Source organism: Notolabrus celidotus, chromosome 2 (genome assembly GCF_009762535.1).
Source record: "Notolabrus celidotus isolate fNotCel1 chromosome 2, fNotCel1.pri, whole genome shotgun sequence".
Taxonomy (NCBI): domain Eukaryota; kingdom Metazoa; phylum Chordata; class Actinopteri; order Labriformes; family Labridae; genus Notolabrus; species Notolabrus celidotus.
In genome coordinates this window covers 19497152-19521623 of record NC_048273.1, presented here as the reverse complement: position 1 = coordinate 19521623, position 24472 = coordinate 19497152, and the positions used below count along the sequence as shown (strand labels likewise).

Below are 24472 nucleotides of genomic sequence, written 5' to 3'. Positions count from 1 at the left end.
GAATGAAAAATAAATAAATACAGCTTGAAGAAAACGTTTCCTTTCTAAACTGACATTACAGATTACTATGGTGCATGGTGGATGGTGTTGCAGCTTGTGTGAGTCTATAATATGTGTTTTAAACTTATTAAATCATTATTTATCAAACTTGAAGCTAAATTTAATGAACTTGTTACTATGTGTCATGTCAGGTTGAAGAAGCAATCGGGCTTGAAGATGCCTTGCAGTTAATCAATGCGTTTGGTATTAGCCATGGCAGCGTCAGAGAGCACACAGTGTGGGGCATGCAGAGGGGGTGGAAGGGAGACCTCTGCCAACACCTCAAGCACACGGATCAAAGACACACAGCTGGCACAAAGGCAGAGCTGCAGCAACTCATTTCCCATTGATTTGTCTCATTCAACATGGACCTGAGTCCATTTAAAATCTTCTAGTACAACATGAGGGTCAACACATATCTAATCCCCCAAATGACACAGTGAGAGATAGAAGCTGCTTTATTCTGTTCGATCTGTAAAAGTCCATCACGTTTAAAGAATTTGGATTTTTTTTATACACAGGGAGTGCTGAAGAGGAATTGTTAGTGATGATGTTTATGATAATGACTTCATCTGTTAGCTGTCAAATTCCTAATGGACGTTGTGTTATTTGAACATATATTGTTGGTGACTCATATAGGGATTTATCTATCCTACAAAAGACATAAGAAGAGCCATGAATTAATCATGAGACATGGAGAGAATCGATGAGCCCTTTACAACATTTTTACAGCCATCAAGGCTACTGCAGTCACTATAAATAAGGTGGTTTGCTTGTATGAGGCCTTGGGGTCCAAGAAATTGGATTAAAGTGTTCACTTTTGCTATAAATTTTTTCTATGGATGGGGGGAGTTTGATATACGTCATAGGAGCCATGTTTAGGTTTTAGGTTATATGCTACTCATGATTTTCCCTGAATAGTTAGGGCTTGAATCATTTTGGTCAGTGCCAAAGGGCTAATGAAATAAAATGAATACATTCTGCTGAAGACAGGAAAAGGGCCAAATTATTCACTTGATGAGCTGGCATCAATCTTGAGCTGAAGTCTGCTGCAAGACTGATTTTATTAATGGTCCTAATCACAGCTGATAATCTGTGTTTCTCAAGACTGATGCATTGAAGGCAACTAACACATAGTTAAAACATCGGGGTGTTTCTTTTCTCTGCTATAGAGCTGTGGTGCAGCAGGGTGCAGCCTGACAGGAAGGACTTGGCCCGGCTTTGGTCTCTATTTACTATTTATCACAGCAACATTTCTCAAAGGTATCAGAGGAGGGATTTGGTGCTTGTGTGTAATTGTGTTAGAGCCCTCCCACATGCTGTCCCCAGTGCATCTTCTGTCTCCTCTCCTAATCTGTGCTGTTTGTCTCCAGATAAGTGATATCCTCCTCAGATCAGGATCCGGTGTCCCCCGCTCTGCCCACCCGGAGGGAAAGGGATCCCCAGTGCATCCCCAGGAGGTGCAAGCTTTATTTTTAGCAGCCTAATCCCTTTATAACTGGGGCAGAAAACATCACTCTTTCCATTAATTGTCCGAAGTAATCATTATATCATTCACCAGAAAGGAAGTGCTTGGTTTTGCCAATTTTTGGAATCATTAATTTCTTTTTGGACTCTTCTGTTTGTGAGGAAGCTGAGATTTATGGCAGCAGGAAACAGGTTGCATTGATTGAGATAACACTGACTTGATTTAAACATCTTCAAGAGAACCAGTCTTTCAATGCCGTTTCAGTTCACAACCTTTTGAACTGCCAGCTTCCGTGTATGACTTCTTAATGATCCCACAACAGGCCAAACTTTGTTGAGTAATACATGATCCATCGTAACAAACTGTTCTTGCTCAGTATAAAGAGACATGCTGGCGTGAGAACTGAGCTGTTGTAATCTTTGGCTTAGCATTTGTTTTCTTCAGAACCTTGTCTATCAGCATCCCAATGTGTGCCTGGCTCAATATTTATTTCACTACCCCAATAAAAACAGAAGACAATCACTGTAACTCCTCCCCAGGCGCATATCTCACTACACGATGATACAACATGACAGGAAGGAGAATGTTTGATCCTGTTTATTTAGTTAGGAATTTACAGCACTGTGTTTCTGTAAGGGTAGGTAATTTAAACCTCAAGCAGAAACACACAATGATTAAGAAGAGTTCATTCTAAAGGCAGCTCTAATGCCTTTATCTTATATTAGAAGTTATTTTTTGGGATTTTCAGCTCTGCTTGTTTTCATCTCTTCATGTTCTCATACATGTTTACTGTTTTCCATAAACACAGCCTTATAGGCAAATAAGCAGGGTCCTCTGAGAAAAAATACTCTTTTTTTTGTCTGGAATGAAGAAAAGTCAAGTTGGACATGACTTAATGTCCACTGATTGTCAGATTTTGTCCACTTCACTCAAAAACTTGGCCCCAGCTCCAGGGCTGTAATGCCAGGCACACTTCATTAATTGGATTACTCGGGTTGGGAACGAGTTTGTGACCTAAACTGCATTTGTCAACTGTACAAAAACCTTCGTCACAGCAATTTCCCAAGCCTTCTGATAGGCAAACGCTTGCTTTTCAAGAATTAATAAAATAAGGATCATCCAGCTACATCAAAATAAAGCCACAGAATTCAATTATCTTCCCAGGAAGCTGAGCAACATCTTGCACATGTGGGGGCACTAAGCTTCTTGATACTCTTATAAAAAGTATATTTGGTTCGGTTGAACTTGAGTTGCTGAACATCCTGTTGGGTCCAAGGATGCAAGATATCTGACAGGTATGATTGAGTGTGTAATAGCCGGAGATGCAAACTCGAAAAGCTGCCAAAGATCATGCAATGTTATCCGGTGATTGGAGGGGAATCAGCTATGGTAACACCTTTTCAAAGGAGCAGGGACATGAGCAGAGTGCTGAAAATCAAAACAGAAATGGAATCCAGTTTAGTTCAGTGTTGTTGTTTTTTTGCAATTTCAGATGACACCAAGGAGAGGACAAAAGTGTCAAGACTTGGCCTCTAACACTTTTTATTTTTTCAACAATGCGCAGGTCGCCACTCCTGAGCTTGTTTTTCAGTCAAACTGATCCAACCCTCAATCCTCTTTATTTCCCCTTTTCACCTTGTTTCCAATAATAGAAAAATATACTGTGCTTCAATATTCTTTATTGTTCAATACTGCAGTGCATCATCACCACTGTAGTCATTCCATATGTTCTCATTGTCAGCAATCACTCAAGTGCCAAATGAATCTAATGAAGACAACGACAGAGCATGACAAATCATTCAGAGCCTAGTGGGGGAGGAATCCTTATAGAAGAGGAAAAATAATAATAAAAAGCTTTCTCTCAGTTAGATATAACTTTAATAACCAAATAATCAGATTTTGAATGATTGTGAAATCATTATATACATAACCTTTCAATAAATAGGTGTTTTTAATATTAAATTAATGTTTTCATACAAATATATGGTACATACAGGTACATTGAAATAAAAAACAAACCATTCAAAACAAACCAAAAATGTCTATTGGCATTTTCAGGAATGACAAGAAAATAAAAAATACTATGAACAGAACGATGTTCATCTGACTGCTGCGGATTTGAAGGCACTTCTGATCCCTCTTTCATTTTTGGGACCTGAAATGAGACAAAAAAAACATTTATTAGAGTTTAACTTCTTCAGTCTCTGCAGGTTTTTTCAAGCTTTATTTCAAATACAAATTCTTCTGTCCAGTGTCGAGGAAGACATCTTGACATCCTGGCTTTTAAAGAGGAAGCCATGTTGTCGGCTTCTAAAGAGGGTCATTACTGACCTGCCATCACTGGTGTTCCTTGATGTTATGACTAAGCTCGTTCAAAAATGATCAGGAATAATGAATCACTTAACTACCCCTCAAAAAGCTCTCAGGTTGTGATATACCTTTGGCATATTTCTTAGAACTGTGCCGACAGGATCTATTTTCTGATTCACTTGAGAAACTGAATACCTAAGAATTAGTCTGCCGCTTCAGTTTGATCATCAGAAGTCCTATACCACGAAAAACTCAAATGAACTTAAGTGGCTACTTGTGAAGATGAACTCTCTTGCAGCCATCACTCACCACATCGACCTAATTGCATTCACTGCGAGCACGTACCGGACTAGACGACAGTGAACACATCAGACCTGCTGTCATCCAAGATCACATTAACAAAGGGATGTCTGACTTTGTGCAACATTAAAGCACTGATGACATTCTCATTCCATCTACGTCTTGAGAACAGCTATGTGTGTTAGAGGTTAGCTTAGCATAAAGAGTGATTTCAGGCTAGTAGTCCTTCCTAATGCAGTGAATCTAACTTCCTGTAAAGCAGAGTCAGTGATGTCAGGACTTTGAAAGAGCTTCTCAAATTTACATTTACCAGCAACAGTTTAGATACATCAAATCTCATAAAACCCCTTTATAAAAACAAACACAAATAATAACAAAGAGGTAGTGGAAAAAAACAAAAATAAGTATCTGTATCTGCCCTGATTTTGGTAACCAGGGCATCTCTCATAGAAATATGTGTAGAAGAGTCATGTTAGCTATTCCGTGCATCTTTTCACACAAGTCTATCCTTTGAAAGTTGTGACGTTTTCAAAAACAGTAACAGAGCTGTTTCACCCGTCAACATTGAAAAGCAACTTATAGGTCATTTTTCTATGGACAACCAGTGGAAGAGGACCAGCTGTACCAAGTGAGCAAGCTGAGCAAACTATTCTCAAAATGTGCTCTAAACATGTAGTAAACACAGTAATAACATTAATACTCTTCTCATGCTCACTCATGGAGCATTATTCTTTGTTTCAATGCTAACCGTTTCAACACTAACAGTTTTCATGCAATAAAACTGAAACACACTAAGTCCTCAAAGTCCTATTGTCATCTTGCCCTGAATGACTAATTCAATTTCCCATATTTGAATGGCAGCCATTTTGCTCTGACATCATGCTCAGGCTGGTAAGCTGAAATTCTGTAGGAGCAAAATACTATTGTGTTCGAGGTTATGAGTTTTATAGACACAATAATCGATCTGGGACTAAATTGAATTGGCATTCTGGCATTTACCGTAGTTCCTTCTATTGCTTACTAGAGAGTGGCTGAATGCTAATGTTACTGATGTAATGTGTTGGACAGCAAGATAGAAAAGCTGTTCACTTCTAGGCAACGGTAACAAAGAGGTTAAATGTTAACAATAGCCTGATGATAACGTGAGAGCTCATTTTAGCTGTTGCTTGGGTTAGCATACATATTGCTTTCCTTTAGAATTTGATGTCCTATCAGAATTTCAGTTGCTGATGAATACAAACATTTTAAAATTATTACAATTGTCACATATATTTGATTTATAGAATTTTAAACCTGAAAAAAGTTATTTTAGCTTACCACCCTTCAGACTACTGCTGCTGGCTGTTGTGAGAACATTTATTAGCAAATGTTGATGACCAAGGGGTATTATTTCAATTGAACATCAATAATTGTGTTGAGGTGCACTATAAAGTATTTTTGTGGGTAGTAAATATAATCCATACAAATTGGCTGAATTATGCTAAAAAAATGTAGGTCAGCAGGTGAACTGCATTATAAAGGGTATATATGACCTTCTTTACCTATTTTTAAACAATTTCTACAAGAAAAAAAACCTAAATAATATATACCCAAAGATATTGGGTGTGCACTGAAGGGTGCGCATACGTCATCACGTCTTCTTTGCTGAAGACAGTTTCGGTTGGCGGGACTCTCTGGTTGTGGCTTGGCATCATGGCGGAAGGTAGGATTGATATTAGGGTTGCCACCTTCCAAGCAGAAAAATAAAGGACACCCCCGTCAGCAGGGGGTGCCACTCTGCAGGGGCCTGACTACCAATGGCGTAATAGTGGGGTGGGGCACCAGTTGTGGTAAATCATAATAAAGACATTGTTTTAATAATGTGTTGCCTTAGCTGTTAGCTTGTTTGCTGGTCACATAGTGCCTGTAAGCTGATTGTATAATCAGGGTGGCTGTGGCTCAGTGGGTAGAGTTGGTTGTCTATCAATTGGTAGGCTAGTGGTTTGATCCCAGCTCCAGCATTCATTAGCTTATTTTGAAGTTGTGAAATGTATTTAAAAAAATATGAGTAGCTTTTACCTAAATCATTTTAGTATTTCATCCTAGTAAAATATAGATAGTCTCCAGGTTGTTTCTTATAGTGTGCAGGTTTGGTCTTGCGGTTGAGTCGCGCATTTAATGTACAGGGGGTATTGTACTCAAAGCAGCCATTCTGACCGTTAGGCCCTTTGCAACATGCCATTCCCAACTCTCTCCCATTTTCCTACTCCATACTTTGTCCTGTCCTCTTAATGAAGGCATAAAAGCCCACAAATTAACAAACAAAAAAAAAGCTTTTGCTCCTTATCAACTTAATAATCAACAAAAATAATCAAAAAATAAAAAGTTTGCAATATGCAAACAATGGCTCTTGCAGCTTGCAGCTATTCCAGTCTTTGATGTCCTTGAATCGGGATTGGTTGAAACATATTTATATTTGCCAAAAAGGAGTGAAATGCCTTGAAATGATCTCCTGATTGTAATGGAATAGATTTGTGTACTCGTGCCAACCAGCACTTAGTTTAAATAAAACCTGCAGTTCAGATTAAAGACTGAGAGCGTGTATTTGACAGTTAAATGCTTCAACATGTCCAACACCAAAAGAAAAATTTCTTCAAATATACAAATATTGAACAGATGCAAAACATATAACATATGTTTCTGATTAAATGAGCTTCACTTTTTATCCAATTTCAAATCAGGCATATTGGAAGAAATATGAACATATGCATCAAAGAGATATGTATCACTCAAAGCTAAAAAATATTAATTCAAACCCATATTAAAAAAATGTCTTGATGGACTCTTTCATGTGGAAAATATTAACTAGGATTCAAAGTAGTCATGTATGGACTGTACACACCTCAAGAGTAGAAAAACTTACATGCATTTTCTAGGATTGCATGCAGAGTGGACTCATCGCTAATCGTGTTAGCAATCTTGCACATCTTTTGTAATCTGTAAAAGAAAAACAGTGGGAAAAGGACATGAATAAGAATAATAACGTAAGCCTGCAAATTAAATTGTCCTCTTTACATAGCCGTATTCTTGAATATGAAAAAAAAAACAACCTTATATCATAACAGTCAAAGTAACATTGACCAGTTCTGCCTTAAATTATAACACAGGGTAGGTATTTTTTTATGTTTGGTGTCTAAAATAACAGGGTATTACTGCCAGGGCTTTCACAACATTGTATACAGTTTATTAAAATAATTGTAAACATGATTGATCAATCAAAGTGAGAAAGAAGAGAATGTTCACACCACTGAAAAAGACATTATTGGTAGTGCTGACATCAGAGGAGTCACATAAGCTTCTTTCTAACTGGGCATTTAAAGCTGCTATGCTCCTTCAACAGAGCCACTCTGCCTGCAAAGTTACCATCATGTTTACAAATACCACCCACAGCAAAAATAAACATGAGAAATGAACCCTAAATGTTGCAGTAAACAATACTCCCTGCGTCATCTGAATCAAACAGACAGATAAATGAAGCCTGCTGGTCCTCTGTCTGTTTCTGTCTTTCTTGCATTGCTGTCTGGTTTTAACTAAACTTCTTCCTGTGTATTAAAACAGGACATTAATTTATTGCTTTCAGTCCGGCTTCATGCTCACTTGAATTCATCATTGATGTAAATGGCAGCACAAACAGACTCTGTCCACAACAAAGGAGAGTCCTGCTAACCAGATATTTATCTGCAGCAGGAGAGCATCGTCTGGAATCACTCTCTGACGCCTTTTTGACGTCATCTTCCTAATTTCTTAATGTGAACTTCCCGAGGGGTCTTTTGCAGCACAAATTTAGTTTATATTCCTGTTCTTATCCTTTTAAAAGTTTCAAATATTGGATAAGCTTAATAATCTTATAAGGATACACAACTGTTTGGGAGAAGTCAATTTTAAATCAAAGAAATATACAAGCCCTCTCAAGGCTGGGGTGTGACATGTATTCCTCCTTTAGAGGGCCTTTTACCAAACAGTGTAAACCACTGATCCAAGCTTTGTCTTGTTATACATCCATATCAATTTAGAAAAAATAAAATATTGCTTTATAAGACGTTCTCAGAATATCTAACCCTGCAAAACATTTCAGCCTGCATGCTGTGGTATCATTTGAGAAACCTAAACATTTTAGTTATGAACATCAATCTGCAAATCAAAATACTTTTTTGTGATTATACCAAACTTTTGAGTAAGAAAGTTGAAGATTAGTAATTATGAAGTAAATTAAAAGTTAATATCTTCTTACAAATAAGTAAACAGAGTTCTGAATTCTACATATATTGCAAAACATGTAGGTGTGGGACTAGATATTTGTATCATAAGTGTCCTGGTTTCTTTTTGTAGTCTGGGTGGTATCATCTACTCCCATGTCAGCAGGCTTTGATATGCGGAATGAAAATAGTCCATATTGAGAGAAAAATGCCATAAAGCAATCTTTGAACCTTTTCATCTAACTTTGGGTTACTTAACGGAATCTGTGGTTCTTTGATAACAGAGTGAGGTGTTTCAGTATGGGAATCGCTTGAGCATGAGCTACCATGGAAGCTCCCATGACACCAAGGCTGTTTTCAAAACGGTCTGCTACATACTACCTACAAATGTAGTAGTCAGTAGGTATTGCCTACTACATACTGCGTTTGAATTTAGTATGTAGTATGACTGTTCTGTTTGATCTGTGTTGCAGTATGCTGAGCCAGACGTCACTGACTTTCCAGTTTCGGAAAGCGGAAGTAAACAACGACCAAGCCGATAGAGAAACTGCTTCGTTAGCATCACATATGATTTAAAAAGTTAAGAAGTGGTTTATATGTAATTTAATAACTTTCACAGCACCAAAAAACTGAGTTCCCCCGTCAAAAAAAGAAGAGAAAAGAAAAAATGGAACGAGCGCTATGCATTGTGAAACAGTATGCGAGGCAGACTGGTCCGATGCATACTGTGGAATTTTCCCAAATCAGTAGACATCCAGGGAGTTTTTGCGTACTGCAGATTTTGCTCTTGTTCATATACTACTTACTACATACTGAATTTTTGCCAAATCAGTACGTACTGCTAGTATAGTACGCAGTTTTGAAAAAGCAGCCCAAGTCTGTCAGTGACAGACGGGTCAGACTGTGCTAGGGCCACACCCCTCATAATAATACAGCTGACCCGAAACAAACAAAACAAACGGTTTCACCTTCCATAGTATGTCACACACAAGCGATTCCCTTTAATATTTACATTTAAACACAGATAAGGGAGAACGGCGTTGGTTGTCACACGGGTTGGTTGGAACACTCGTTATATCTTGCCACCAGAGGGCACTGTCTCTCAAATTGGGGTATGGACATTTCCAGAATTAGGATCAGAGCTCACCTACATAGTCTTCTCTGGAGTATGACAGCTGAACTTGAGGTGAGAGGACTTTTGTGTTTTTCATGTCAAATTGTAATATTCAGCTCTCAGTATTTTCTTCTAGTCTTTTAAACGATGGGTTTATAACAAAACAAGTGTTACCCTTACAAAGTGTGTGCAGAAAGCTATAGTTTAGATTTTTATTAGCTAGCTAACTAGTTGTTAGCTGGTAGTTAGCCTTGATGCTAGCAAAAAAATCCACTTGGGTTTGGTTGTCACATTCTCTTTGGGGTTGGTTGTCACAGGTAACAACCAACCCCTATGTTGGCAAAATCATGCATGGTGAAATTAGTTGGAGTGCGCAGACCCTACATTTGCCATCACTGTAACTCAGACAGTGACTGCATGTAGCCTAGTTGAGTAGGCCATTATTGTTAGGCCTATTTGTTTTGTTCTTTATGTTGTTATATAGGCTGGCCTAAAGATGTGTTTCCTGTTCATGTTCCTTTATCATTTTATGTTAAAATGCATTAAGTTATGTAGGCCTATCACTTGTCAGTGTAATTAAACTTTCAAATTTAGTTCTGCCTTCTTGCCTTTTTTAAAAGATTTTTCCCATTAAAATACCATTGTTACAACCAACCCCATAGTGTGTGACAACCAACACCATAGTGTGTGACAACCATCCCCGTGATGGGGTTGGTTGTCACAATGTGTCACAGTGTCATTGATAGTTAATTGCCTCTTTGTTACAATGAGTTGAAAATTGAGAGGGATACACATTTCAAGCCAACACCTTAAGCTTCAATTTAATGTAGGAAAGACTATTGAAAGATGTTTTGATGATAAGCAATCATCAAAACTGTAAAAAGTGTGACAACCAACCCCATTCTCCCCTACCAATAGCTTTAAGATTTTGTTTCTCAAGATCCACTTCATTCACACTTCTCGTGTTGCCGTAAGTGATGCAACACGTGAAAAGGGAAGTCCTGTCCAGAAGTCATTTATTGATATTTTTCTATTTTCATCCGAAGCCCTGAAAAATGTGCATGTATTGTCTTTAAGTGATCGATGGGTTCAGAGATTGGCACAAATGCTGTAAATTTCTCATCCAGTATATTCTGTCCTTGGTGGTTTTAAGTGGCAGTTGTGTCTCCATAGATTTGCTCTTGTTTTTGATGGTTCTTTGTCTGTAGTCATTAGTATTTTCTCTGTATGTATAGCAATGATAACAGTCCACCTCCAACTCGGCAGATAAAGAAGAAAACGCAAACTACTTCCTCCTTTCTCTGCACAATAACCACTGCTATAAAAGCTGATTGTAATACTTCCTAGAAATGCAGACTTGACATCCAACTTGAAATACCAAAAGTTACTGCCCATCCAAGGATTTTCAATTGCAGGCTGAATTACCATTATAGCTTTTCTGAAAATTCATTAAGAAAATTAATTATCCAATATTCCATGATCAAAGTTCAAATGTGAAAAAACAATAATCTAGCATTGCATGTGAGATCTGATTAGTTGGGACTATGTGGGTATGGGTTAAACAATTTTGTGGACAGCCAATAAATTGTCATTGGATTTCCAGGGGCTCAGCAGTTAAATCTTGTGCTCCGAGAACAGTGTCGTCAGTCGTAGGGGCAGCGGCCTGGGTTTGACTCCTAACTGTTGCTATTCGCCACGGTCACGCTATTTCCTAAACATCAGCGTGAAAAGCACAAAAATAGCTATAAAAAAGTCAATAAAAATGGCTAAATTCTGATTGCTTAGCAGTAGTATTGGACATCAAGTTTTCTGTTAAGCTCTGCTCATGCTCGTAACACCAGTAAAAGAGCACAAATAAAGAATAAACCAAAAAAAAAGAGAAAAAGAAAAATAGTTTTCTTAATTCAAATTTCCAACTTGTTGACAAACAGCAGCTGTTTCTCATGCTTGAACAAATTACACACAGTAAGAAGCAGATTGGAAACAGACTCGTATGAGTGTGCACAGCATTAAAAGTTGTGATGATTTAAGATGGCACCACAAAGCTTTACAAGAAAGGATAAAAGGAGCATACGTACATGCTGGTGTGGAACAATCCCTTGTGTTGTGATAAAGTCTATGAAAGTGTGTTCTGCACTCCGATGAGAACTTGACTGGTCCTGCTTAATGGAAAAATGTGAAATCAGGCAAGAAGAAAAAGATTTCAATTGCTTCATTATTTTACCTTTATCCATTTTGCTAACAAACATGCCTAAACACTGTGAGTTTTCAGATGTAGTATTCCAAAGTGAAAGTGAGCAGCACATGGTCCAGGAGTCAAGGTTCAACAGGACTTAGCACGGAACTTGAGTCTCAAAATATAATCACCTCAGAGGTTTTTTTAACCAACATTTAAAATTGCAGATTTTCACACCAATAATGAAGTGTACTCCTAAGTCCTGAGACAAATAATCAGCTTAACCTTGTACTGCCTTCAACTTAATTCTGTCAGCTTCAGACCATGTGCTGTTTCCCTGCAGCCTGGCCCTATAGCTAAGCCAGCAACACTCTCTTGGTCTACAGCAGTGCCTAAGTTCACAAAGCTTTCTAGGCTCCAGGCATACAGTATGCAGGATTAAAAATATGAAACATTATTTTCTCAAGGGGATAGAACTAGGAATTAAGTGCCAAACCTCCCTAAAAGACTTTTATGAAGTAAAACAGTTGTTCAATATTTGGGAAGGAACACAGAAAAATGTCAACAGTGCTTATTTTAGCTCCCATGATGTTTTTGATAACATTTTTCTTACCTGTGAAATGCTGAATGAATTTGCCTTTCATGTCTACATCTCTAGGAACAATTTCTGAAAAAGAAAAGCACTGTTAGTCTGCAAACTTTTTGCAAGTGGGTATTTTTAAAGACAAATAACCGTATTGATCTTAGTATTTTTGTTTCTGTGCATGTTATATAATCATGATTAAAATCACAGCATTCCAATGCACTTTATACACTGTGAATATTGCTTGTGTGTAGTGCAGCTAGTGTTGTATTTATGTGATAAATCTTAACATGTACATTATTCTCTGAGGGATCTGGGGCCAGCTGACATATTTCATACGCATACCCCTCGACTCATCCATGTATGTGTCTGATAACACTTTAGCCATAACAAGATAAAAGGATTACTGTATTTGAGCTTAATGCTCATCAGAATAAGTCCATGCTACTGGTCACTGGGCTAACATCACATTGGCCCCCAGACCCAAGAGTCTGCTGGAGTTGCAAAAGGAGTATGAAAGCTAAAACAATCTACCCCTTTCATGTTGATTGATAATTAACACACCCTTGTATTTGACTGTTTTAAGATGGTATCAAATATATAGGAGCAACCTCTGCCATTGGTCAGAACCAAGATGTAAAGAGCACAAATGGCAGCCTGGATTACACAAAGTCAGCTGATATAGTTGGGTAGCTTAAGGCCTGTGTACAACAATTCATCTGGTGTTAATAAAAGCATAGCAATACAAAATAATAATGAGAGAAATAAATATTCAAAATACATCAAAAAAACGCTTGTGCCACATAGACAAATAAATACCATAACTGACAGAATCAGTAGTAAATAACACTGTTCCCTCAACTCGTATCCTCTGGGCACAGCTGTATTTCAGAAGCACGCATAAATACAAGGACCACACATTAAACTGGCCGACAGATGTTTCTGTCTTCCTTGTCATTCCCAAAATCTATCCCTTGCGTGACCATGGATCTTTGGTAGTGTCACACGCACCAGTTGCTAATATGCTGCTTTTAATAACCTCAAAAGATAAATTCCACCCAGCCAGTGGTCTGAGAAAGGTACTTTTCCAATTGCATAAGCTTTGGCCCATACTTTGAGCTTTGTGAGGCCTGGTTTAACCTCGCAAAGACATGATCTAAATGATAGAGAAGTTATGAGTACCATTTGAATGAATGAACACATTGTGATTAGATAGCATTTGATTGATTATGGAGGAGTAGACTGTGGCACTCAAAGTTATTATTCTGTAACTTTAATTTCATGAAAAACAATTTCTAAGTAGAATGGCTCTGGCAAAACTTCTTGGATCTTCTCAGATTTGAAAAATTGAATGTATGTTTCACGGTCAGGGTTACTCTGATTCATCACTAACTCCTGTCATGACATAATGCTTATTTTTAAGCCAATAAACTGCACTTTCCACCTGTCAGAGGGACACTCTTGTCCATTTACCTCAGATAAAATGATCAATTTCAGTGAGAATATTAAAAAAAAAGAGAGATTATTTGTTCAGCAGTAAAACCAGGACGCTTCCAGTCTCAGATGAACAAAGCACAAGTTTTCTTGTTGTCTCCTCACTCCAAAATTACAGTGTAAAGAGTGTTTGACAATCACTGACTCCAGTGGGTAGCTGAAAATTACTCCACTGTGACACAACCCACCAGTCTTGCATGATATTAATTTGTGGAAATGCTCTCTGTGACAACATTGTGTGTTCATGAGCATGTATGCTCACCATCATTCATGTTTCAGACTCCACGATAATGAATGAATCATTCACAAATTTGGCAAGACACTCCTCCAGCATGAGTTACCTTTACACATATGTGTCCATCAGTCATTTACAGTTTGAATGAAAGACTTAAACTGTGTATCTAAAAAGTAGAGAAAGATGGCTCTTGGAAATAAAAAACGCACCTTCAGTAACACACCTTATTGTTGTCCACGAATGAAGCATGACTATATTAGTAACCACTCTACATTAAGTGTAATATTTGATGAGAACAGCTATGGACACTTTACCCTGTGTCTCAAGTTTGCATTGACCAACATCCTAATTTTCTTTTCTTTATAACTTATAAAAGACGCAGACACTTACTTCCATCAAGCCAAACTAAAGAAAGCTCATAAATAAGATGCACAGCTCATACCAGACTGATGACAGCTGTCTCACCCAGAGAAATGAGGATTATGCTTTCATGATCAGGACCTAAAATAAATCGTATCAGCTTACTACGAGTCTACTGTTATCCACCCTAGGAACATAGAAAGGCTTTTCCCGGGAGGAGAACTTCATGTCTTGGGCTGAAGTGAAGAGTCCACTGCTACAGCGTCTGGAGACGCCTTTGTCCCGGTACTGGCTGTCTCTGATAACCTGTAAGATTAGATCCAACAGGGTCCTTCTTCTTTCTGCTTCACATCCTTGCTGTTCATGCACTGGCCCGAGGTGATAAGCAAAAGAAGACAGACAACAGTATGTGCCATGTCCTCTCCACCTGCATGACTTCACTGTCTGAAACAGAAGAAACAAGTTGGTTACACATGTTTCAGTATTTATGTGATTCTAACAACCAAAAAGATAGTTGTTCACTTTGCAAAATGCTTAAAGTCAAAAGATTTATAAACAGAAGTCGCCATCTGAGATCCTTCACATCCATTAAAAATACTAAAAAGCTTCTCTATCGAATACACAGCCTTACAGAGTGGAATCACTCGCCAGAAATAGTTGGTGATGCATCACTTTACGCAGTGGAGAAATTACCCCCAGTGTAATCTAGGATACCATTTTTCTTTTTTCAAATTAACATTACACTTACCCAGTTTCAGGAGTAAATAAGCTTATGTACGTGGTGTGGACACGAGTTTTCCTGAGCAAATTCTTCCAGGCGTTTTTCTGTGGGTCGCGAGAGAAAGAGAGGAGAGAGGATACAGCCAGCAGATTCGTGCGCACCACACCGTCTTTCTTCAAATAATGCGTCCCTATTTATACGAGGAGCCACCTTCTTGAAGGTAATACAATCGATTTCGAGTGGGTGGTAAAGCAATGTTGACATCTTTGGTGCATTTCTTCCAGTGGCATTCGCTCACTTTGGCATGCGCCCCGCCTTTACGCACTCAAACATCATAACTTTTACTTTAACAGAATTATTCAAATCCAATTTTTTAAAAATCCATGCCAGACTGAGTAATGGTTTAAGATTACAAAAGTTTCCCACTGAAACTTCCGTTAACAATATAAACGTCTTGGAGCGTGGCGCGGTAGCGCGCATGAAAGTAGTTTTCCAAATGGATCAACTTGTTGGATGTTGGACGTAGAGAAGAGCGTGGCGAGGTGTTTGTCAACCGAGTTGTGTGGCCTAAGCGGTAGAGAATGCCTCCAGGAGCAGCAGTTTTCCACCCTTTTTGGGTAGACTTCTATAATTGTGATAAGCTTTTAGAAAAATAGGCTATGTAATTCAAGGGTGCATTTAAAAAACATAGCAAAGGGAGACCAAACAGTAAGCGAACCATTGGCAAAGCTATTTCAATTAGAAATCCACCTATATAAAAACCAAACACTGCAGGCTACACTGTAAAGTTTAAGACCCAAACTGTTTCTTTTTTACACTTGAATCCAAATGACGGCGTTAACATGGTGTTTCTCATTTGTTGTGCCTATCGTTAAAAGGCATTGTTATATTTTAATAAATATTCTTCTGAAAAAAATACAACAGCAAACGCAAACTGGCTTATTATTTATTATTATTATTATTATTATTATTATTATTATTATTATCCATCCATCCCCATTATCTTGACCGCTTATCCCGTTGGGGGGTTATATTATTATTATTATTATTATTATTATATTATTATTATTATTATTATTATTATTTGTACAAGATGTTACATGAGCACAGGTTCCATGATTTCCATTGATCAAACACAGTGGACAAAACCATGTGACTTACTTCCGGGATGACTGTTCCTATGGATACTCTAAACAAAGGAAGGCTGACCTCTTGTCTTGTACATTGACGTTTCGTTTGTTAAGTCTTAAAAGTTTAAACGGTGTTATACTTAATTGGTTATGTGAAGAGAAATGGAAGATATTCTCTTTTCTCCCTGAAGACAGAGACATGTCGCAAAGGTAAACTTTTTAACGTTAACTCTCGTTAGTGAAATAAACATTAGCCAGCTCGCCAACATCAGCTTGATTTAATGCAACCCCAGCAAAGTTGTAGCAAAGTTGTAGGCCCTACTTTCATTCTGTATGTTAACGTAGAAGAAATAAATACAGTCAAAGTACATTCCAGCAACAACTGAATTCCCCCTCAGGAGATCTTACAGTGTTTTCTTTTTTGTCTTAGCTTAAAATAAAAAAAATACACAACTTCTGATACATTTATTCTCGATTATCACATACTTACTGTCAATAATGCCATGTATCCTGCCATTTCTTTGCTCATCACATTGTTTACACTGTTGCAGGACTTACAACCAGCTGTGGGCAGATGCCCAGTCAGAGTTGAGCCGTCTGCTGGCTGAGGAGCTTCCTGCTGAGCCTCCTCGCCCAGAAACGGACAGGGTGGTGTTCTTCCAGCGCCTGGCCACGCTGTATGTGCGGTACATTCAGATTTTCAGACAGCTGGGGAAGGTCTATGACCAGGTTTTCCACCCTCAGAAGAGACGTTTCATCCGGGCCTTGGTTGATGGGGTGATGGGCAGGATTTTAGAGTTGAAGAATGAAATGGTGGAAAAGGAGTTTTCAGAGTACCACTACATGGATGATGTCCTTCATGACTTAAAGCTTTCACCTGTGAGTGTCATTTTGTTGCAGCAAATATGATGAAAATGGTATTGTTGAAATAACTTGATCAAAATTAAACTGACTCACTCAAGGGGAACAATTCACTGTGTGATGCTTGACCCTTTGAAATGAGATAAGAGTTGTTTTCTTTGTGTGCACTCTAGGCAGACCTTGAGATTCCTATCCCTCGCTATTTCATCAGTGATCGCAGCAGAGAACTCAATGAACGAAAGACGATGCTGATGGAAATTCTTAAAATGGTGCAGTCCACTGGATGCCCTAAAGTGAGTGAAAAAAGTTACCACCATCTAAGTTAAAGCATGTAATTGTCCAACTTGATTCTTTTAACTTTGGTTCTTAATTTAACTTATGATTAATTTAATGACATACAAATTCTTACACATATGAGGTGTGAGAAATACAACTGATAAAGTCGTATACAATTATTTGTTTTATACAATGATTCAGTGAGATGAAGAAAGCTAATACAAGTATTTTGTCTACATATGGTCTGTACAGCCTCCAATGACCAAGGACATGAGTCAAGAGGAGGCCATTAAGATCATTCAGATGTTGGAGAGGGCCCATCAAGGACGCCAGAGGGCAAAGTTGAATGAAGAAAGCACAAAGACGAACAGGATGTACAGAACCAAGGACCCTGGAACAGCTGAAATAGAGTTGGCTGCAGTCTGCATTCAAAAGGTTCTGTGTTGTCACATAACTCTGAACACCTATTCTACCTTATTTATGTTTGGCTTCTGTCATCTTCTGTGTTGTTGGACGTAATTGAATGTCATCTGCAGGTTTGGAGGGGCCACATACAGAGAGTGAGGGCAAAGATTGCCCGGGAGGAAGAAATGATTTTTCTGGGAATGGTGAGTAAAATGAATGTTGCAAATTTTCACAAGATATGTAAAAATGCATCCACAAACTTATCAAAAAACACCAAAGTGATATGAAGCCAGACACAACTTTATGAAAACTGTACTGCTCTTATTTGAATGTGTTCATATTACACTAATCCAAGTGATGTTTTCCCTTAAACTCTCCTTTTCCTTTGTAGTATTTTCCTTCTGATAGCTTGCAATGAATGATGGAATGCATATTTGTAACATTATAAAATATTTTCGTCACACCCATGATAGGCCATGGATCCAAAATACCAGGTACCCTGCCCTGCAGAAATCACAGCTGAGGCCAGTGAGGCTTGTTCCCGCATTAAACAGGAGGAGTACGAAGAAGACTATCTGAAGTCTCTTGCAGACATCACAAACCAGCTCAGGGATGTGGAGGGTCATGACATGAGCAAGACTATGAAAGAGCAAATCAGACAGTGGTTCATTGAATGCCGGTAAGGTGGCACAGATGTGTTTGTCATGCGTTTTTTTACTTCGGTGAATCATTTTCACATTCCTTGGACTTAATCATCATAGTTTTGTTCGCTGTATGTCTATTTTTTTAAAATAGTGACGCTACAGGATCATTTCCAGACTACCCAGATGAAGAGGACGGAGGCTCAGCTCTAATCTTTTCTGAAATGGACCCTCAGCAGGTAAAATACACTCTGTACCAAAATTGTAATTTATTGCGCCTTTGCTATACTTAGGTAAACTTGAGACACAGGATACAGTGTCCATACCAGTTTCTCATCAAATGTTACACTTAATGTATAGTGGTTACTAATATAGTCATGCTTCATTTGTGGAAAACTGTAAGGTGTGTTACTGAAGGTGCATTTTTATTTCCAAGAGCCATCTTTAGACACAGTTTCACTCTTTCATAGGTGTGCAGAAAATTAAAAAAGATTGATGTACAAACATGTATTCAGTTAAGGGAAGAAATTGCTGCAAAGGAGGAGGAGGAGGAGTCCAACAACAAACCAAAAGGAAAGGAGGAGAAGAAGGACAAGGGAAAGAAAGACATGGGGAAACATGAAGAAGAAGTAAGGACTGAGCTGTATTAAATTAACTCAATTGATGAATACAAAACACAATGATTGACAATAAAGTCAGCTTATATTAAGTTAATTCAAATATGGGGTAAATTAGATTTCAGTGTTTTTAAACTGATTCCTGTTGTTTCGGGTGATGAACACATGATTAATTTCTCCACTGCAGGAAGAGGAAGCCGGGTTGAAGATGCTTCCTTCAGCTTTTCTGTCAGACTTGGACATTGAAAGCAAAACATTTTCAGGTGTGTTTGAATTAAAAAAAGGTCAAGCTGTCCTGTGTTCACATTACATTTTTTGAATTGGTAACAATTTCGACAGACTGATGCTGAGATAATAAGTTTGCATTTATTTCAGTCAAAAAATATCCTGTATACAAAATGTGAAAATAGTTACTCATTCAAATAAAAAAGCCTAAAATGTGTTCTGTCATCCTCAGATTTTTGGAAAAACCGCGATGAGTCCCAGAATTTTAGCCAGAGACATGAGGTGGAGCTGCTCAAAGAACAAACAAGGAAAGATATTGAAGCAGAGATTCGGCTGAAGGTGGTGCAGACTTAAGCATACAACACTTTAAAGCATTAAATGTGCCAATCATCACATTCAAGGGATCCAACACGGGGACAGATTCTGTGATTTGAAAACTCAAGTTTCAGCCCTAAGTGTGTAAAACTGATGACAGCACCACCTGCAGCTGTACTCATTCCTCTGTTTTGTTTGTATCAGGTAGACGAGCAGATGAGACAAGAGCTGGCTGAATGGAAACTAGCTGTTAAAGACAAGGGTGGTAAAACTAAAGGAAATGCAAAGGTAAGAAGTGAAAGACAGCAAAAAAAACACACGCCTTGAGCTGTGACCTGACAACCGAATTTTACTTCACAGAAGAAGAAAGGATCTAAGAGTGGGAAGAAGAAAAAAAGGAGAAAGATTTGACGTCTGATAGGTGAGGTCACAGAGAGGATGCACTGATGAATGATCAGTCAGATTCAATAACATAATTTATCCATGTCGGCTAGGACTCTTGAGTCTCTTTGTCAGGAGCTGGTGGAACAGGGCTTGTTGAAAAAGGCAAATGAGGTTAGACTGCAGGATTACTTGGGTAAGACTTGTACACTGTGTAACTTGCATGCTATCTTTCAGAATCCATTGCTCTCTCATGATTTTTAATTCAAATTTGGATTCTGACTGCTCACAGTCTGGAGAAGTATCTGTTGTGCAGAGCCCTGACAATATAGCTCTTGCAACTGTTTTGTGGTGATGTGCTGCCCTCTCCTGGTTAACAAACACCAAAACACCATAATCACAGTGACATGTTTCTAAACGGCACATTCATCTTTTTTGTCATAATAAATTATTAAAAATGTAATTTTAATTCCCAGTATAACATGCAAATGAATATCTATCTGTATCTGTTGTTCTAACAGTTGTTCCTTTATCTTACCAGGTGACTACAGCTACCTTGGGACCACCCTGAGGCAAAATGACATCGAGCCCATGCCCTCTATGTCAGATGTCCGGCAGGTCTTATCTCTGTATGCAATTTTACCGTTAGGTATTACATTTTTAAGTTTACATTTGAGATCGATAAAACTTTTCATATCCTTTATGGCTTGGTTTGAAGTTGTGTGTTTCTACAGGCTCTCAGGTGTGCATGAGAAGGCTCCCTGATAAAGCCATCCTACTGGCAGGGCCGGCAGGTGTGGGGAAGAATATGTTGATCCATGCCATCTGCCATGAGACCGTGCAACCTTTTGATCTGTCACCGTCTGAACACAGTTGAAAATACCCAGGCAAGAATGGCCTCGCCATGATGCTCCACAGGGTGTTTAAGGGTAACACGATGCCACTGCAGTTTAACCACATTATTTTTCTAAAGTTCTCACGGTAACTGATGTAAAATAGAAATCATAGCCCCCTCATACAAAACCATACATAAGTGTAAGCTCAAAAAAACCTATTTGTGTAAGTATAACTAATTTTGTGATTAGTTCCATCCAGTTAGTTTTTCTATTAAAAAAGAAAAGAAAAACGTGAATATATCCATGATATAGCTTGGTGTCAGGCACCAAGTGCTAGCAATAAAGACAAATAATTTGCTAGAGACCTGGTGGAACAAGAGGAATCTAAATAAGTGCCTCTTGCTAATATTTGACTCTGCTTGAAAGAACATATCATCTTCACACAGGTTGCAAGATTGCTGCAACCTTCTGTAATATGATTGAAGATGCAGAGAAAATGTTCTACAAGAAAGTTCCCAAGGAAGAAAAAGAGGTATTTTTAGCAAGATAAGATCTGAATGAAATTTAAATCTTAATGAAATATTTATGTAGAATTTAAATCTCTCTGTTTGTGCACACAGTTGGATCCCAAACGCTTGAAAAAAGACTTGCCAAAATCTCTCAAGTTAATCAAAGGGATGATCGTGTTCTGATAATTGGAACAACTAAAGACCCGCTAAGTGCTGATATAAAGACGTTGTGTAAAATGTACAGCAAATCATCTTGATCCCCAGACCTGACTACGGCTCAAGATACAGTAAGAACACACACATTGAGAAAAGGGTTTTATTTTTTGTGTTATCATAATGAAACCTCTGGTTGTTGAATTAAATACTACCATTTCCTCTGCCTGCTTTCAGTCTTGTGGAAGCAGCTGATCCAAAACAGGGAGGTGTGATAACAGGGCTCTGATCTCAGCTCCCTTGCAAAGATTTCAGATGGCTACACGCCAGGTCACATGGTAAAGGTGATTCAGAGCATTGTCACTAAGCACCGCATCATACGCCAGGCAAACAGACCGCTGACTGCTGCAGAGTTTGTTGCTCCCTTAGCCAAGATTGACCCCGTGGTTTCAGGAGGAAGAAGAGGCCCTTAAGGTACAGTACAAATATGATATCTGCTTTTCATTGCCTTTTATGATTGTCTAACCGCAGTGTTTAAGTACATCAGGATTGTATTATATTTTTGAAAGTTTGAGCTTCCATTGCTTATTATTTTTTTCTGATGTTGAAAGAATTGGTATGCAAAGACCCCCCTGGGAAAGAAGAGAATTAAAGCTGCAACGGGAAAGGAAGAAGAGAAGGTACCAGCTAAAGGCAAAGGTGCAAAGAAGAGAGGAAAAAAATAATTTGTCACTATATTTTTATTACATCTGAATGGAGATGATTGTATGCCAATTGTCTTCCAATGGCTTTCCTAATGGACTCCCTACAAAATAAATGGATGCACTTCAAGCAAACATGTGTTTGTTTTTTTATTTTACTGTGTTAGCTGGGTGTCATTAAGTTGAATACACATTCTGACTGGTTGTTAAAACTTAGTGTAACTGAGGGCCATATTTGAAGCTTCAAGTAGGACTTTGTGTGGTCTATAATGAAAGGTGCTAACCCCTCTCGTGACTATCATAATAAGAGCTTTAAGTAGGACACAATCTATTTTTTTCAAAGATATGAACACAAATAACTTCCTATATTTTGAACCTTGCATTTTATCATGTATGAGCTGAACCTTTGGATGAATGGTTGAAATATTTCCAATCCAACCAAATACTGTACTCTGTGATCTGAAATGATATCAGTGGGCTGAGTGTGATGGACAGACTCCCGAGGCTATAGTTCTCAGACCCAAGGACAGGCTGCATTTAGACATGCCAAGACTGTATTGTAAAGACCTTCTAATATACCTCTACTGTATGGGTACGGCTGCTTTGACAAATGGTTTTGAATTCTGTATTTGAGATTATGCTAACAGACATAACACATATAACTTGTTTTTTTTGTATCCATAAACATGAAATACTTTGTTCTTATATATAAAAATAAACGTTGTTGAACATTTCTGTTTTCCTCTGTATTGACTGCTTTCATGCTTAGAGAGTCTGAACCAGAGGAAATCTGACACACAGGACAGAGGGTGTCTCCAAACAAGGATCCAGAGGCTTAAGTGGAGTGTTCAGCTGTTTTGTCGAGTTCTAAATTCACTCAACACATCCTCACATTGCCTTGGTTCCTTAACATCCAGCTATTTTTAGCCTTTGTGCACCACCGATAGGATGCTGCACACGTGAAGTCCTACATTTCAATATCCCAAGTTGATTTTTTTGAACGTCTTTATAGCAACACAACACAATTCAGTACCCTTTCTTACATTTTTCTGTAGACACATATTCTGTGTGCAATACATAAGCAAAACGTCTTCATGTGTGCCTGAATGGACTCCTTGTGTTTCACTCAAATGTCCACCAAGCTTTGTGGTAAATGAGCCATCATTCCTCTTCCAGTGACGACAACTTGTTTTTTGTGTCCCAACGGGGCTGCACAAAGATGATCCTGTCAAGTTTCACTGGACTAGTGACACATGGAGCTGTCTATCAAACTCAGGCAAACACAATACTAGTGCTGGCTTTTTGTTTTTTTAACTGTCTTGGTAAGAAAACCCTACAGGTAAAAAGTTTTAACAAACGTCTTAGGGAAAGGTCTTGTAGAAGGAGCTTAAGGGAGTTTTGTTAGCTCTCTCCAGCAATGTGCAGTTGTGATCTGCTTTGGATAGTTGCTCTTAACATATACTTAATATATTTTTGGATGAGGGTTTCCTACTCTGGCATCCTTTGATGAGCCCTTTGTATAGAGAAATCAGCCATCACGGGGTCTCAAACTTACTCTGATGTCAAGGGAATGGGATATGATGATTATTCTTTAGTGACCTTTCAACTGCAGGAGTGGTGAGAACTCCCTGTGGAGATTTCTGGACTTAATCTCTCTAACCTGATGTTTAGGACACTGGCAGACATGACAAATGGCATGTGATTAAACTAATCAGCCTTTTAATGCAATAAAAGTTCTGTTTCTGTCTAGGACCAGTGAGTTTGGTGTAAGGTCAACAATGTATGTTGACCCACATTCTCTTACTGCATTAAGGTGACTTAACTTTCACTCACTGAGATGCTTTCCAGTAATTTGCTTCTCTCCATCATTCATGCACTTCAGAAAACCATCAAACCCACTAAGCTTATTGTACACATCTTGATTGTTATTGATTGTTCCATTGATGCCATGCATGCACCACCTCTCATCATTGAAGCCACAGCTATCTTTGTGCTCATACTGACAGAAGGCTATTTTGGAGGTTAGTATGCAGGAGAGATATGTCAGCTGTTCAGCACCAGCCTCAATCAAAGAGGGTGAAAAAAAAGGGAAAGCGCCATAGGCTGTCTGCTTTGGGGACTTGGGCACTACTTGGGCATGCGGTCTTTTGGCTAAATGTTTGTTGTTAATCTGGAAAGCTTTGTGAGAAACAAGACAAGACTGGGGCAGATCTAATGCCATGGTGGATGTTTCATCAAGCTCTTTTTTCAGGTGAAGGTGTTTTGTTTTCTGCCATCATCTGTGAGACAAAAGGGCATGCAAGGTTTTACTAGAAAGTACCTGTTTAAGTTGAAGGTAAGTGCATTACTGGCATTTGATCTGACGTCTTTGTGTTATTTTGACGTTT

At 38.4% G+C, this 24472-nt stretch overlaps 1 protein-coding gene and 2 long non-coding RNA genes across 3 annotated transcripts; 2 read left to right on the top strand and 1 right to left on the bottom strand.

The window, feature by feature from the left end:
• The first annotated feature begins 143 nt into the window (after nucleotides 1-143).
• LOC117832990 lies at nucleotides 144-2035 on the top strand. The gene is made up of 3 exons (XR_004635303.1): nucleotides 144-478; nucleotides 1212-1302; nucleotides 1413-2035. It is a non-coding gene; the product is annotated as an uncharacterized LOC117832990 (long non-coding RNA).
• Nucleotides 2036-3169: 1134 nt separating this feature from the next.
• Nucleotides 3170-12311, bottom strand: LOC117808160. The gene is made up of 4 exons (XR_004630171.1): nucleotides 12256-12311; nucleotides 11545-11628; nucleotides 6999-7093; nucleotides 3170-3662 (listed from the first exon to the last, which is right to left on the bottom strand). It is a non-coding gene; the product is annotated as an uncharacterized LOC117808160 (long non-coding RNA).
• A 3871-nt stretch (nucleotides 12312-16182) lies between these two features.
• On the top strand, nucleotides 16183-22220 carry zgc:153738 (uncharacterized protein LOC558115 homolog). The gene is given in 24 exon segments (XM_034677695.1): nucleotides 16183-16375; nucleotides 16717-17044; nucleotides 17200-17319; nucleotides 17555-17737; nucleotides 17839-17910; nucleotides 18181-18386; nucleotides 18503-18587; nucleotides 18864-18977; nucleotides 19153-19228; nucleotides 19423-19529; nucleotides 19710-19793; nucleotides 19866-19893; nucleotides 19896-19926; nucleotides 20000-20082; nucleotides 20428-20535; nucleotides 20621-20815; nucleotides 21149-21196; nucleotides 21199-21254; nucleotides 21343-21397; nucleotides 21400-21477; nucleotides 21480-21518; nucleotides 21622-21830; nucleotides 21832-21858; nucleotides 21996-22220. Coding segments are annotated over 24 exon segments (2457 nt in total). The 5' UTR covers nucleotides 16183-16364; the 3' UTR covers nucleotides 22110-22220.
• Nucleotides 22221-24472: the final 2252 nt, after the last annotated feature.